Raw genomic sequence first — 17,326 nt, 5'->3', positions numbered from 1 at the left:
ACTATTTCACATGTATTTCCACGGAGAATGTGGTATAATTGTCAATGACACAGCTATCCACCAAAGTTCAATTTGAGTGGATTCAAAATATGTTATTTTATTTTCTAAGAGTCTTAAAGTTTTAGAATAGGATGCACTTTTTACTCTTAGATAATACCTCTCGTTTCTTTGCTACATCTTTTCGAGTATCGTTCATCCGTCCATTTTCAAAACTGTGTCTCGATGGAGGAGTTTCTGCCCTATAGGAGGTAGTACGAGAAGCCATTGATGTCATATTTCTATTTCAAGTACAGGTAGTCTGAAAATACCATTCAATTTGTCAACATTTAAAAGCATTATGTATAACATATTTGAGCGTAAACTTATTTTATTAACTAAATTCAAGTTACTACATTGTATATATACAGTAAAAATGTACACAATTTGGAACTAACATATCAATACAATTGAGTTAGTAGAAGGATCCAGAGAAAAGTTTTTAACTTATAAAAATCCATTTCCTAGTTAACATAAAACATTTCATTATGCAATAATCATTGAGTAGAATGTTCAAAATTATAAAACAATATATTTATAGCAAACAAAATTATAAAAAAATATATTTTAAGCAAATAACATAAACATAGATGATATCGTTTCATAGTCAAAACTGATGGTTGGAATATGTTCAATATTGTGCATGTTTGCTAGATTATAATTATGGTGACTAAAAATTGGCATCAATAATGGTGTTTCTATCATTGATCCGGCACCTCTAGAGATTCACCAACCCGGTAAACAGTTTGTCAAACTTACCAGAAAAATAGATTAGTGTATTTTAAATTGTTGTTACAAATATTTCTTTATTCAGAAAAAATATCTCATTCAGGCATTGATATGTTTATTTCCTTGTCATGCTATGGAGATATATTTTGTCAATTTTGGTTCATAAGCTCTTCCATATCTTTGTAGAATACGGGCATTATACCCCAATTGAAGTGTAATCGATTCTCGAAATTCGCTTTTCATGCAGGTAAACTACCAACGTTTACGTTATTACTACCACTTGCTCCTTACTTCAGATTGTGAACTGTTATACAAGTTTAAATTTTCCTCAACTGGTAATCTAGATCAGTGTGAGAAACTGTATGTACCTTTTGTATTATAGTTCTATTTAATATAAAAAATAAGATGTGGCTTGATTTCCAATAAGAAGACTCTGCACAAGAGACCAAATGACACATACATGAACACGTATAGATCACATTTCAACAATAAACACAGTACAGTCATTTAATGTTCCGCCAAAAAAAATTCAATAAATGTATTTCAAGTCTTAAAAAAAAAATGTTCCGCAAAATTATATGTAAAGCTAGTCACACGAGAAAGTTATGAGTAAAACGAGAAAGAAATATGTAACACAGCAACAAACAACAACAAATTAATTATAGGCTTCACGACTTGGGACATATACACATAAAGTGACGGAGTTAAATTCGTTTACAAAATATTGAATTAGTTTGCATACTCATTACATAAGTTATTAAATTTAGTAAAATCTAAATAAAACATAAATACAGTTGTTAAAAATTAGTATATCGACACCATTCAGTATCAAATATTCAGTAAGCAAGTTATAAAATTAAATGTAAATCCGATTATCTGAGGTACAAAATACTATGCCCCCCCATGCCCCCCCCCCTTTGTTGTTCGTGTAAACCTGCTTACTTTCGTTTTGAATTGTATGATTTTCATTTTTCATTTTACGTTTATATGGTATGGGCAATTGCATTTTTGTCGCTACCTATGCTCTACAAAACAAAGAACCGTATTGAGGACAATAAGTGCAATATACTGTACATGTACCTTATATAAATCCTTAGAGCGTAGTATAGGAGAATAAAATATAACATGAAACGAAAGCACTTGGCCTTTTTAAAAAATATTAACATTCTCATATACATTTAACTAAATGTTATTACATTCAATAAGGTATAATTACATATTAGTATATAAATTATATTCAATTATTTAAAAAGAAAAAGGGGCGATTTGGTAAACAAGCAGTATCGAAAACCTATATAATGAAGTTGCACAAAACAGCGGATAAAATATTAAGTTTCATGTATGTAGTCCGCGAATATATTAACACATACGAAATATACTCACCTATAGCAAATCATCTTTGGTTAAATGTCCAAATTCAAGAACAGAAATCTTTCGAAAACGAAAATTTAAATTGACATACGTGCACTCAAATATAAACAAATAATATGACTCTTCTAAAATCAGCAAATTAAAATTCTTAAACGAAAAACATGTATATCAAAGTAACTCAACATCCGTTGTTTCACAATTATCGATCGTTGGAAAAAACCACTGCATCAGAAAAAATATATTGTGAAATCAAGAATACAGATCTTTAATAATTATAGACATGATATTGTGATGTTGTCATTTAAATGAAAGCAGACCTGTGATTAAAATAGTTGTCCTTGTTCGAGTTGACACAATCTTCTTTAAAAATCTTTATATATGGTGGAAGTTTTTTAAATGCTTTGTACAGTTCTAGATAATTCATTTATATGCATATGCTTTTTGATAATATAAAAAGTGCAGTCAATGACTATACATTTACCTTTAAATTATAACATTTTTACATTTTACTAAACTACTTTGAAATTATAAAATGATCGGTATTTATATTATTAACTACATATAACCTAATTGCAATTAAATACACGCATATGTATTTGGCTTTTCTTTTTTCATGTCTTTACTTGTTAAGAACACACCAACGTCGAACTGTGTCTTAGCATTGTCATAATAATATGTTCATATATAAATTCAACTATATAAAATTGTTAATAGTCGAAAATAATCGAAGACCAAATCCGGTTTCAATGAAACAGTTTACTGAAAATAAAACAATGTTTGGCATATTTTTTGTTGTAAATATTGAAGTTTCTATTGCATCATACTTATGCATCTCGTTGCAAGTCTAACGATACAATGCAAAAAAGATTCGATAAGATCAAAATAATTCCATAATAGTGATCACACGTGATATATTTAGAACTTATTGGACGTTATGCATTTCATTACAAATCTCAGAGTCGATCTTTTTATCAAATAGTCATCAAAAATGTGTATAGAAAAACACATTGAGCCCATCACATTTAAAAATTGAAATATTTGCATGCTTGAGTAATGGTACATACTGATGTTCAATGTTCATGACGTTGCTCACCATATAGCATATTTAGTGATAAGAGACTAATAATTAATTATTGTATCAACTGACCTACAAAACTATAAGAACTATTTCATTTTTTTAGTGTGTTTCCCTTAATAACATAATATCCATTCCCAGCAAAAAAGGTATTACATTGTAGTACATGCATGAAATCAGTTCAGTATTTTTGTGATTTTTTTTTTATTCAATTTATTTAATTGTGTATAACATATGAAATTAACACATGAACCTGTTATTCAAACAATTTGATTTATTTGAAGTAACAAATAATAGTACTCACTTTCAAGAGATTATCCTAATCTAAGTATCCGAAGAAAAAAAACAGAAATGGTTGACGAAAGAATAACAATTTGATTCAGAAAATACAAACATCAAAGATAAATAGTCATCGTCAATGATTATTCAAATTATTATTCGTAAGTGTCTCAGGTTAATTCTAAATCAAATACAATCCGTCATGTTAATTACCTTATTAACACATTAATGTATTCAGAAATATTTAAAGACCTTGTTCTTGTTGACAGAGATTTCAAACATCTGTTTGCACATAACAAAGTGTTTTGTGTGAATATCAAATTTAAACCGTTCCCGTTCATTGGTTTCAATTTACAATAATGTCTATTTATTTTATCAGTGTATAATACTCTATTTTTGTGAAGAACATAATTTACGTGTATGTTTCGTATTCTCTATTCCTGAAAGTCAAAATATGTTAACGATTATTAAAAAATCAATAAAAGTTTGTACATAATTCATGCGAGTTATATTATGAATTAAAATCGATACAAAAAACTTTTATTATCTCTTTTACATTTTTTTTCAATAATAAAAAATTATATTTTTAACAAACCAACAACGGAAACAAATTTCGTTGTATTAACGTCAATGCTTGTCATAAAATTTATAGGATATGCTTCAACTTTGGTGGATAAATGGTATAAGATGCGAGCAGAAGAATGATTGCTTTAGAGAGATGAAAACACGCCAATATGTTTCACTGAAATAGCAAACTATATTACATTTATTTCTAAATACCACACACAATGCGCTTGTGACTTAACCTTGCTTGACCTTTTTTCTATTTTGATCTGAGCGTCACTGATGAATATTGTATAGATATAACGCAAGTCCGACGTATTACATTATAAACCTGGTACCCTTAATAGCTATTAGCATGTCGAAATGTATTATTGTATGTGTGTATTTCTCTGTTCTGAATATTCTTGCATTTATTTCAACCGTACTCCTGTCATGTAATGTTGTCATTTTATTGTTATGTTTAACATTGTCAGACAAGCACGATGTTTGGCTAGCCACAAAATCAGGTTCAACTCATCATTTTCTCTCAAAATACCCTGTCCCAATTATGGAAAATAGCAGTTATCTTATAGATCGTTTTTGTGTATGTTACATGGTCGATTGTTCCGTATTTTTGTTGCAATTTAGTGTTTCTGTTGTTTCGTTGTTTTCTTCTTAAAGTTGATGTGTTTCCCTCTGGTTTTTTTTAAACAGATATTACGTGAATTTGGTGACTATGTGGAACGCATCTATCCAATCGAGCTAGAGATAAAGGATACTACAGATTCAGTTAAGTCGACCTCATATCTTGACTTACATCTAGAAATTAACAATGAGGGTCGGTTGAAAACAAAACTTTACGACAAAAGAGATGATTTCAGCTTTCCAATTGTGAACTTTCCATTTCTAAGTAGCAACATTCCAGCAGCACCTGCATACGGGGTATATATCTCCCAAGTGATACGATATTCCCGTGCTTGCATTTCCTATTATGATTTTCTTGATAGAGGGTTGCTGCTCACAAGGAAGCTATTAAACCAAGAGTTCCAAATGGTGAAGTTGAAATCATCCCTTCGTAAATTTTACGGACGCCATCACGAGTTGGTTGACCGTTATGGAATAACCGTATCACAAATGATATCGGATATGTTCCTTACGTCGTAACTACAATCCCCTTCCCTTTCCTGAATGTGACCTACCGAATTAGACTATTTACCGGATTTGTTATCACATAAGCAACACGACGGGTGCCGCATGTGGAGCAGGATCTGTTTACCCTTCCGGAGCACCTGCGATCACCCCTAGTTTTTTGGTGGGGTTCGTGTTGTTTATTCTTTAGTTTTCTATGTTGTGTCGTGTGTGCTGTTGTTTGTTTGTCCTTTTTCATTTTTAGCCATGGCGTTGTCAGTTTGTTTTAGATTCATGAGTTTGACTGTCCCTTTGGTATCTTTCGTCCCTCTTTTATATTAAGAATACAAAATCGTCATCATGGATTCATCAAAATATTATTCTTCAGGGTCTATGGTTAATGTAAAGTTAAATACAATCCTTCATTTTATTTAATCAAAAATGAAATTTGTATCTGTTGAATAGTTCTGGAATAATGTAAGAGTATTTAAATCACAGTTATTATGCCCTATTACATATTTCCGTCATTCAGAAATATTTAAAGACCTTGTTCTTGTAGATTAAGTATTTAAATGTCAGTTTGCATATAAAGAGTAGTTCGTGTTTAACTCAAATCTTATCGTTCTAGTTCATTGGTCTCAATTTATTAGAATGTGTATTCGTTGTATCAATCTGTATCGTTTTTACACACCCGATTATTGACAAATGTATAATTCATAACCCTAAGGGATAGATTGCGGTGGATTCATTTAATTTAACACATACTAGAACACACCGGATTAACACGGGCATTTACAGCTTATAAACTGTTGAAGGATGAATTTAGTAAAATATTTTAGGTCTGGAGAATTTCAGGAAAGGTATCAAAAGCCCTCAGCCTTTTTCTTAAGTCCGTTTTTTGTTTCTTTTCTGTTAAATAACATTATTTCGCGTTTCTTGCCTCAAAACACAGTTATTCTTTCGCTTTGCTTCTGTGTATTTGTTTGGGGGTAATCTTCAAATTATATTAAAAAATTAAACCGCTTCAAACATGAAAATAAATGTAACTGCTTAAAAATCGTTATTATTCAAACAAAAGATGCTTCGAGGACAATCCACCAGTGATTTTTCTTTTAAAAGCTTTATCAACATGCCAATGGTAGGATTTGAATCTTGAAAATAAGACTAAGGTTAATTTTTCTACCACTTTTTATTTTTGCCAAATCACTACTTTCACTTTCAAGTATAAATGCAACTGATATGATCCCTAAATAGTAAACATTTCAAAGAAAACAGTATACATAATGCTTAAGAAGCATGACTCCATATAAAAATAATAACTTTATTCAAAGACCACGAACAAAGAGAATTAATTGTGGTCTGAAGCCTTCTGTATATCATGAACACAGTTGATTACGTATATTATAAATAAAGTTTATTTGCTATTAACTACCAGACAGTCTCTATATATTATAGTTGTATAATCATAGCATACATGTGGATAAACTCGAAAATATATCCTTGCTCCGAGTGCTATTGAACATCATGTGGAAGTCTTATTTATAATTTAGAAGTCGGTCTGATGACGGAAACAATAACCAGACGCCTTTTTCGTTTTTCCCCCAAAAAATTGCAACATAAATAAATCATAAGAATGAATGACGAATGCGACTATGCATGATACATATAAGACACAGATGCATGACGATTAATTCATTGTGGAAGAAAGAGAAGAGACATTTACTCAAAATGAGGTCTATTCGTTTAATAGTATAGATATATGGATAGTACGTCTTAACGAGCATATGATCATAATTCTGCTCAATTCTCAAGAAGAACACATTTTAGATTCCGTGTCCTTTGTATAATAATGTATATGTCGCTTCTGAAATGTTTCAGAATGAAACCTTTCAAAATAGATTATAGGATTGACATAGAATTTGCAAAAAATATTATTCATTATTGATGTTGTATCAATGTACAAATGTAAAGGACGCTTTCTTTAGAATACAGTCACTGTGTATATGTACAAATGTAATATATGTACATTTTTACAGTTTTTTTAATGAAACTATCAAATATCAAATGTCTTCGTACATACGTACCGTGGATTGACATGTTATAGGTATACCTATTTTCATTCGTTTCTGTTTTATTTTTTCGAGTGACAATGTATACAAATGATAAAACAATGCAAAACAAACATAGTACGTGTACAGGACTGTGAGTTTTTTAACATGTTTTCGACATTTATATTTATTACTGTTGCATATCAGATACATAGCATTCAGTAAATCTGAATGACAAGGATCATGGTTTTAAATATGACGATTATGAATAATTTTTCCAAATGATAACAGACAACAGGTTGTTTTAAAACATTCTTGTATTATCTGTGATTATTTTTAAGGTTAATGTATATAATCAATTCAAATTCAATAATTTAATTTTAAATGTAAAGGTCTTCTGATTGGCTGACGTTATTTTATTATTAGCCCATATACATAATTTAGTCATGTGACCGTGACGTTATCAACGTTTTTTATGATTTTCAATGGTTTAAAATGGAATTTAGAATTAAATTATAAGAAATGACTGTAATATTGTTTCTGTCTATTCGAAATAACATAAAAAAAATGTTGTGAACACTGTTAAATAACCCGCTACGCGCGTTATTCTCCGAATGTATCAAATATGTTGTCAATCAAGAAATCAAGCATCTTGATAATGTCAGTTTCAGAGATTTTTTTGGTAGAATCATAGTGATCCTTTACAAAGTAGGATTTATCCCTCCCTCAGACAAGATACTTGTATCTACGTTGGACATTCTTTTAATTATGAAACAAAGCAATACCAACTCTTTCAATTTGTGTTTATGGGATGTGGAATACTTGTGTAAAATGTAGAAAAGTCAAATGTTTTAATACTATTACAAGATGAAATAGAGTTAGATTGTATGTACTTTTAAAGATCTTTTGAATTTTTAAGTATCCACATCTGATTCATGTCACCTCTAGAATAGGCAGTTTAACAATAACTTTGAAGCCTGCCGGAATTTGAAGTGAAATGTTTAGCGCTATCAAACTAGGTTCAAAACATGCCTATACCAAGTCAGGAATATGATAGTTGTTGTCCATTCGTTTGATATGTTTTATTATTTGAGTTTGCCGTTTGATTAGTGACTTTCCGTTTTGAATTTCCTCGGAGTTCAGGATTTTTGTGATTTTACTTTTCACCCTGAAACTTACCAGTAAAAAAAATGTGATTTTAAATCGGTCGTTGTTATTTTGATATCATATGTAAGGTATTAATACTAAATGTTTAGTCTCATATTGGATTCACACTTATTCACTAAAGTAAACTCAGTACTTTGTAGATTCATAGGAACTAGTAAATTCAGCTCTTTTCAGCAGCTTCTAATATGTTTTGGGTGTTGCTTTAACAAGCATTAAAAACTACGATACAATCAGATTTCAAACAGAAGTGCATTTTTAGCGGTGATTGAGACTTAGTATTGTATCACGACTGGACATGACTAAATAATATATTGTTAATAGATATAAAAGATGTGGTATGAGTATGAGATAACTCTGGCTCCAAGTCAAATTTGTAAAAAGTCAAAACGTTATCATGGTAAAAGGTCAAACAACGGCCTTCAACACGGGTCTTGTCTAACAACGATGAGCAAGCTATTAAGGGTCCCAAAACGACTAGTGATAAATCATGTAAAAATTGAATACCAATGGTCTAATCTATATAAAAACGAGATAATTGAAACACCTTGTGAATCAATTCAGCAAACTATAACAACCGAATACCAGTTAGGTAAGGTTTATGTCCCCTTCCGTGGCCTGTGAACTACAAAGGGGAAACTTCGTGCAAAGCATTACTTTTTATTGTTTCATTGCATTGAGTGTGAAAATAAAAGCAAGAATTTTCTAGGAAATCCCCAGACTTAAATATAGAGATTTTTGTTATAAAATTTGTAACATAGATTATTTACTTGTTTATCTATGATGTGCTAGCATTCATTGTTTACAAAAAAACCCTAAACAACCTTTAAATAAAAAAAAAACACCTCGTGGCGAGTCACTAAAGTCGAGTGCACCCTAAAAGGTGTACTTGAATTGATCAATATTTATATTTGTTTTAACCAATACCTAAACTTGTTTTAAGAAAAACCATTTATTGCACTGCATGCATTTATCCTCTATCTATCACGCATGGAATTACTTAAATATGAGAGTACAAAAGGAAAGGCTGTGGATTTTCTATAAAATTTCCATATGTTTAGTATTGAATCAACACAAGGGTACATCATCCGTAAGAGGTATTGAGATCTTCCATGATTCGCTAGTTCAAGTTAAGATGCATGAGAATATGTCAAAAATCAAAGCAAACGATACTACTCAGAACAACCCCAAACATGTTATGATTACTTGTCAAAACAGCCCTGATTTGAAATGTGACAACAAGAATGTATAAAAGTACGATAGCAGTAAACAAAAGGTTAACTACATTCCACACCTAATATTTGCCTTGATTGATAATGTTCTTATATGAAAATTTGAGAAAATGTATGGTAAAAGATATACATTTGCGTTATTGAAACTGGAGGTAAAAAACTGTAAATATAATTCGGCGTTAAAAAGTTAAGGTCAGGGTACCAAATCGCACCGATTACCCAAATTGCACCTTTTTAGTAAAAAAAGCAACGGAAATCTTTGAAGATTTCATCGAGCCTAAACAAAATGAATGTTTATGATTTGTTGCTATGCATGTCTTTCAATACGGGTAAATATTATACAATTACAGTCTTTTGATGAGGTAAATGTGTAGTTTTATTGACTTTTCAAAAATTGATATTCACTGAGGCCAACGGCCGAAGTGAAGATCAGTTTTTCAAAAGTCAATTAAACCACATATTTACCGAAACAAAAGACAGTAATTGTTTTATTCCATATTCCGAGAGAAATGTATGTAATGGCAATTATTAACCAAAACCAATTGTACATCAATCGTTTTTTTACCAAAATAGTGCAGGTAAAAGCACGCGACGTTATGCACGGTGAATATCCTTTTTCTGCAGGTGAATATGCTTATTTATTCAAAATCCCATTCATATAGAAAAACCTACTAAAGTTTTATTAATATGGAATAAATTTAGATATTCACAAATCTTTATAAGTATTTATCTTCAGATGAAGTGTTTATTTAAAAAGTAAATTGTACGGAAACGTCGGTCATCGTTTTAAAATTATTAAATTCAATATGTTACAAGGATCCCTTTCTTAAAAATGGAAGAGTAACAATGGACTTATACGCAATTGTTCAAAATATATGAAGAAAAGAAACAAAAGCTCTGTTATTCGACTTTTGCGATGGGTTTTAAAGCATATATGCAATTTGGGTACTCCTGATTACTGAATCATTAATGTTTTTAAGGTCAGTTCAGACCAATTAACATGTACAATTGGCCTATATGCGGATAATTTGTTGATAAAGCATAGGAAAGGACAAATTTTCGTTTTTATTGAAGGGGCATATATAATCCTTCTGTAATGTCTGTCGTCATGATAATACAAAATTGCCGCTATGTAAATTAGCAAAGTACCCTAAAGTTTGCCATATGATTAGACAACAAAAACGAAATTGTTGAAAAAAATGTTGAAGGATGATTGAAAATAAGACAAGTATTCACTATACAGATGACGTGTAGTCGGCTTCAAAAGGCCCAGACATGCAAATCATCTTATGTTAACTAAGGTAAGCATTATATGTATATCAATATCCTTACACCATACGTTCGAAATATATTTCGATTGCAATTGACCTAGTTAATAATTTCGCTGAACTTTTATGAAATCAAAGGTGTCAAATTGATTTACTTTTCATAAATTGTTACTTAGATAGAGAGTTGTTTCATTGGCAATCATACCACATCTTCCTTTATCTTTTTACTATTAACCTGATTTCATTTATATTCCTAGTAAGCAACACCAACAAACATGTTCCTTTTGAACCAACCTATCAAAGTTACTTTTAATCATAAACTAAATTTTAAATCTACTTCATTTACAATATACGTACTGAACATGTTATGTCTATGTGTGATACCTCTACACTTAAGATATATACACTTAACCATGCTGACAATGTGACTTAAGATAATCAAAGGTGGTATCAGCATAGATTTATCATAATACTCCTGGACGAGGGAATATCTGTGAAACTTCCAAACCCGTTCGTTGTTGTTTTGAACTTTGGTGAATGTATTCCTAGGAATTAATGAAATCATATAATATAAATATGATATATATGATAGATAACTAATTTGAATGTGAAGAACATAAGACGCATAAACACAACAGACATAGGGTATTAAGAAAATGTTACTTCACTATATTTTAAAACACAAAATGGTCAATTCAAATCTGACAACATTATAATGCTTCTTAAAAGAGGTTAGTATGTTTATATAATATTCAAATGTAATACACATGCAACTATTAGAAATTCTTTCAGGTTCTGCTGTATATTGACAGTTGTAAGATTTTGTCTAGGGTGAACCAAAGAAATTACAAGATTTGTAGGACGAAATGGTCGATGAAATCTATCTAAGTCCTTTTCGATAAGTTAGACATTTGAATATCCAAGTAGACTGTTACATTTGATATTATAATTTATATGTTACGTGTATGATGCAATGAATCCTAATGATTGCTTTTATCACATGAATTAGTAACGATGACAGTTCTTTGTGAAGCAATTCAGGATAATCGTCAATATCCTTTAAAATAATCATTATTGACAATCTTCCTGAAGGTATTGATAGGTGTATTTTTGGGGAAGGCATAAAGCTGTAATCGAATTCAGTCAATAGCTGTAATTTATAATTTGTTGTTTATCTAATCCTCCAACTAAAGCAAAATGGTAAAAACCAAATAATTGATTCTCGTTATTAAAGATTTGCCAGTGTACTAAGGTGATTTATTGCAGAGAAAGAATGTTTAAGCACTTGGGTTTGATTTTAAATGCAAATAAAGACAGGAAGAATTCTGAATTATTATACTTACGAAAACATTGCAATGAGAATATTAACAAGAATTATATGTGTTACCACCATGTAGATAGCCAACAATAAGGTGTTGAATTGGTTAACCTCTGGACATCTAGCAATATTCCCTTTGGAATAAATTGTAACATCATGCGAACAGGTTGACGGTTCTTTTCCTATAAAATGCATAACAAAAAGTAGTGTCTAGCGATTAAAAAAAAGGCTGTCGTAAAGTGCACATAATTTCAAAAAAAAGTTATCACATTCTTTTCGATTTTGGCAAATCGAAAATGGAATTTTAACATTGATGTTTACCATATTATACTATGCACTAAATACAAGTTAGTAACACTGTGAATGATAAGTTCAGTTAAACGGGTGTTTGAAGATTTAACTAAAATAAAAACGTGTCTACTAAGGTACTTATATTTTGATTAATTTAAAGTAAACCTTTTATAGCTCACTATGTGGTATGGGCTTAGCTCATTGTTTAAGGCTGTACGGTGACCTATAGTTGTTAATGTCTGTGTTATTTTGGTCTTTTGTGGACAGTTGTCTCATTGGCAATCATACCACATCTTCTTTTTCATATATTAGTATAAAGGAGATTATGTTTTCTCGTATATTTAATTAAATTGTAATTGACAAAAAAAACCACGAGAAAAGAATTATAATTTTAACTCATGTCAGCACCCACATAATAAGCTAACTTATGTTCTGGAGTAATAATAACGAATAATTACCTTCGAATTCCGGTAAAAACAGTTCTCCATACAACTGCCAATACGGCATGTAAATGATTTCCTTGAACAGTTGAAGTCCTAGTTTAGAATTTGGGTACATCGTTGCTTGATAAACGACACCAAAGCCAAAAACAAACACAGCAAATATCAATATAAAAAAGAGAATGTCGTACATCTAAAATGAAAGCAAGAACTGTAAAAATACGAAGCAAAATGTGAGAACAAGTATGAATGCTTAACAGCAACCTGATTCAGAAACAACACCCAGAAAACAGACATGCATATTAGTTTCAAAGTAAAATAACAAAAATACCGAACTGCAAAGACAAAACAAAATAGAAACAGTCCCTAATAAAATATTAAATTCAAAAGCGCAAGTACATTGCACTTTAGTTATTTTTTTTTAATTTTAATTCGTATTTTCCCAGAATTCTTTATTTTAATGTGTTCAACATTTACTTGATTTGGTTTTCCACTTGTGTTAAAACAGAATCAACTGAATATATATATACAACATGCGTGCTAGGAATTAATTCTGTGTATGAGCTTTTGTTATTTGCTAAGGGATTTTCCGCTTATATATTTTTTCGGAGTTCGGTATTTTTGTTATTGCGATTGTACATGTATATGTAATGAGTGTGTGTTCAAATTACAGCTTAATCTCAGAAAAAAATAAAAAATAACATCAAGTATGCAATGCATTTTAAATACGAATAACAACTTGTTATAGAATTTCCCATAAGAAGACAGTCCATTTCAAGCATATGTTTAAGAATATTTTTTTTTGTCAATCGTTAGATTGGTGTTTGAAGGGTACATGTTTTCACCCACTGTCACATTGTTCGTAATAAAATCATGCTTCCCTTTGTTTCTTCAAAACATCATGGAAAATGTCCCTTGTTATTCATTGATTACAATATCAATAATCCAACTATTTTGACATGGTGTTGAAAGTGTTACGATTCGTACCATGTCTATATGCATAGTCCATAAACAAGAACTGGTTTCTGTTTGTATTATCTGTGAGTCTTGTCATTTTATACGAGGCATAATATTTTGATCACTGAGAAGTAAATCAATGTTTAATTTGCACTTCTGTTAAATATAGGCAATGCAATTTCCCATACTTACACTTTTTTTTAGCTACAACAGTGCCACTTTGACTATGTAATTTTGGAAAAAAATAATCTGGGAATGGAATTACAATAACTGTATGTATGTTACATTTATATGTCTGAAAGTACCTATTCTTCTTAAGAAAGATTTGACAACTAGATGCGTTTTTTTGTTGTTGAGGTAAATAAAATAATAACTTTTCTTGAAATGAAATATCTCTACACATGAAGAGTGCATAGTGAATCAGTTGTATTTAGCAATTGAAAACAATAAAATCATTATCAAATATACCTATGTTTCATCAGTGTATTAACATATCAATTAAGTGAAAGTTCATTGTTTTATTCATCTGATGGATGGTATCAAATTATATGAAAAATGGTATTATTGTAACATAGGTATTTAAGATATTATGGTAACATATAGTGATGTTCAGTACAACATATCGCTCAGTTAAACGTTAAGGTGAAGTAATATTGCCACTGAACTCTACTTTTTGAGAATATCCTACTTTCTAAATATACCCTACTATCAATGTACAATCTACCAGCATATGTACACAAAACAAATCTATTATCTGAACTTACCATTCTTCCAATCATGATCACTTTCGGACCAATATGTTTAGAAGCAAGAAAAAACTGCATACCGTTGACAATGAATAGTCCTAGTGTTATTGCGTACATCATTCGAGTATGGTAAAATTTATCCGCTGACAAGGTCAATCTTAGAAATACAGAAGTTAAAAACATACTGTACATCACAATTTCATATAGGGTCCAAAAACTAAACCAGGTCATTAAATTCCTTGACATTTGCTTGATAACGAAAGCCTGAAAATAAATTTATTATAATTAAATGTTGGACTAGACGTGGAATTTTTGCCGGTTATACAACAACCATTTGTAGCAATCAACCAAAACACATTGAATTGTTACGCGGGTCCAAACAGATTTAACGCGTTTCGTTAAATCCTTATATTATAGCATGACCAAGCGACATTAAAGAAGTCTTTCCATAATTGTGTTTTTGGTGTTGCAGTAAAAACGCAGCCACGTATTTCATATTTATTTTTTCGCTTTGTTAAATAAAATGTTGATATGCTAAAAAAGTAAAACAATAAAAATTAAAAACCAATTGTTCAGAGAACAATTGAAGGTCTTTCCATCAAAACAATGTATTTTGATATGAAAAGTTGTGAAACTAAGTTTAAAATGTCATTTCAATCGTCAAATGATAGCTCCTAGTAAGCTGATTCCAAAAATATATTGTTTCCATACATTTTTTTTAAATAAGGGAGATAATTTGTTACTTCCGGTTTGAAAAATGTTACTTCCGATTATATTTGAATATTTACTTGACACTGATTCCAAAAATATCTGGTTCTATATACTTTTATATTAATAAAGTACAAAAAAATAGCTATTTCCGGTTTACAAAAGGTCACTTCCGGTTGTTTTTTACAAGGTTAAATGGTTTGATACCTTTTTCTAAAAGTTGTATATCTTTATCATGTATACATATAGAATAAAAGCAAAGGTCAAAATCTATAACGTCAAATTAAGCTATGACCTTGAGATCAATTTCAAGGTCATAAACCAAGGACCTCAAATCAAAAGACCATAGGTCTTTATTATATTTAGTTAATGAGTTATATCACCAAACGCGTATTTTTAAATACAAGAGGGGAGAAAACTCCCTTTTACATTCAACGTACGCTTGCAATCAAAATTTACATCTTACGACATGTCGCAACTAACAATTTAGTAAAAATAATTTGTTGATATCTTATACAGTCTTTTGATATAAGTGAAAATAAGCCAAATTCAAATATTAGAATATGACCTTGACCTTTGACCTTGACCTAATTTTCATTTTTTGGGACCAAGGACCTCAAATCAAAAGATCCTAGGTCTCTATCACTTACGATTTATAAGATAGAAATTCATATCACTTATATCAGATGCATAAGGGGAAATAACTCTCATATGGAGCGGTCATATCGCTTCGGTCAAAATAGGACAAATCATGCGAAGGATATAACGAGCAATTTTGTAAAATAAATTTGTCATAATCTTTTACGGTTGCGAAGGAGATGCGCTAACAAGGAAAACAGTGTTTGGGGAGATAACTCCTACAAAGAAAAGTATTCGTTTACGCAGGGTAAATTTCAAAAGCGCATAAACTGTTCGATATCATATACCAAATATCTAAGCGACATATTGCGAAACAAATGTTTATCGCAAGAACAAAATTAGGCGGAAGAAAAAAAAAATAATCAGAAGAAAAACAATAGGTCTTTCCACAGAAAAGTGGAAAGACCTAATAAACGAACTCCGTAGAAAATTCAAAACGGAAAGTCCTAAATCAAACCGCAAAATCAAATCTCAAGCACATCACACGAATGAATTACAACTATCATATTCCTCACTTTTTTCTCATGTAGAAAATGGTGGATGAAACTTTGTTTTATAGCGGGCCTTAAACTTGTATAGTAGATGCTTAACAATCCAATAAATTGATAACCATGTCTAAACAAAACAAACTGACATTATAGAAAAATGTCAAACATAGAGTACATCAGTGTGCATTGATTCGATTCGATTTTATTTTATGTGATATTTAGAAAAGTACTGTTTAATTCATAGAAAGAAAATCAAAATGCAAGTTTTAATTATTGCGATTATAACCCTGTGTCATGTTTAGCAATAATAAAAACATCGAACTAATTTCTAAATTTACAGTATACTAATATGTAATTTCAAGATTATTGGATCGGAAAACTATGTAACATTAAACCAAACACAACTAATTGATTGATTAATTGGTATAAAACGCCACTTTTAGCACTATTTTGCTATTTCGTGGTGGTAATTTTTAATGAATGGATGATAGGAAACCGGATTTTCGAGACGAACCAGCTGCTTGCGGTAGGAAACTCCGAGTCAATTAAAAATTGAGTCAAAAGCACCTGATCCGTGAACTCATAGCATAAAAGACAACAGGCTAGTGATACATAAGTTTGACTACTTAAATCACTCTGCCACCGAGACCCCTGATCGCAAAACAAAAGCGTGTTCCGCTATCAACAATACACTGATTATCAGTATATTACCTGTCTGATTTCTTCTATCATTAATGAACCTGCCATTGCATACACCATATATTCATAAATTGATGGATTTTTATCTGACATTGGGTGTAGATCCGTCAGTATAAATAGGCAAAAAATTACTATCATAACCATATACGCCATCTATTGCAAAAACA

The 17,326-nt window shown here is 30.5% G+C and overlaps 1 protein-coding gene across 1 annotated transcript in view; it reads right to left on the bottom strand.

Annotated features, from left to right (window-relative positions):
• Window positions 1–9,596: 9,596 nt before the first annotated feature.
• The window catches only part of LOC139502919 (transient receptor potential cation channel subfamily M member-like 2), a 31,371-nt gene continuing 23,641 nt past the window's right edge, over window positions 9,597–17,326 (bottom strand). The window contains exons 16-22 of the mRNA XM_071292586.1: window positions 17,172–17,312; window positions 14,644–14,889; window positions 12,941–13,115; window positions 12,217–12,373; window positions 10,842–11,418; window positions 10,278–10,618; window positions 9,597–9,912 (exon numbers count right to left, since the gene is read on the bottom strand). Coding sequence (XP_071148687.1) covers window positions 11,187–11,418; window positions 12,217–12,373; window positions 12,941–13,115; window positions 14,644–14,889; window positions 17,172–17,312 — 951 coding nt within the window. The 3' untranslated portion in view covers window positions 9,597–9,912; window positions 10,278–10,618; window positions 10,842–11,186. The remainder of the gene's footprint in view (window positions 9,913–10,277; window positions 10,619–10,841; window positions 11,419–12,216; window positions 12,374–12,940; window positions 13,116–14,643; window positions 14,890–17,171; window positions 17,313–17,326) is intronic.

The sequence above is a fragment of the Mytilus edulis genome, chromosome 14, assembly GCF_963676685.1.
Source record: "Mytilus edulis chromosome 14, xbMytEdul2.2, whole genome shotgun sequence".
NCBI classification, from domain to species: Eukaryota; Metazoa; Mollusca; class Bivalvia; order Mytilida; family Mytilidae; genus Mytilus; species Mytilus edulis.
Note: the sequence above shows the minus strand (reverse complement) of the source record. Positions and strands in the feature narration are given on the sequence as shown.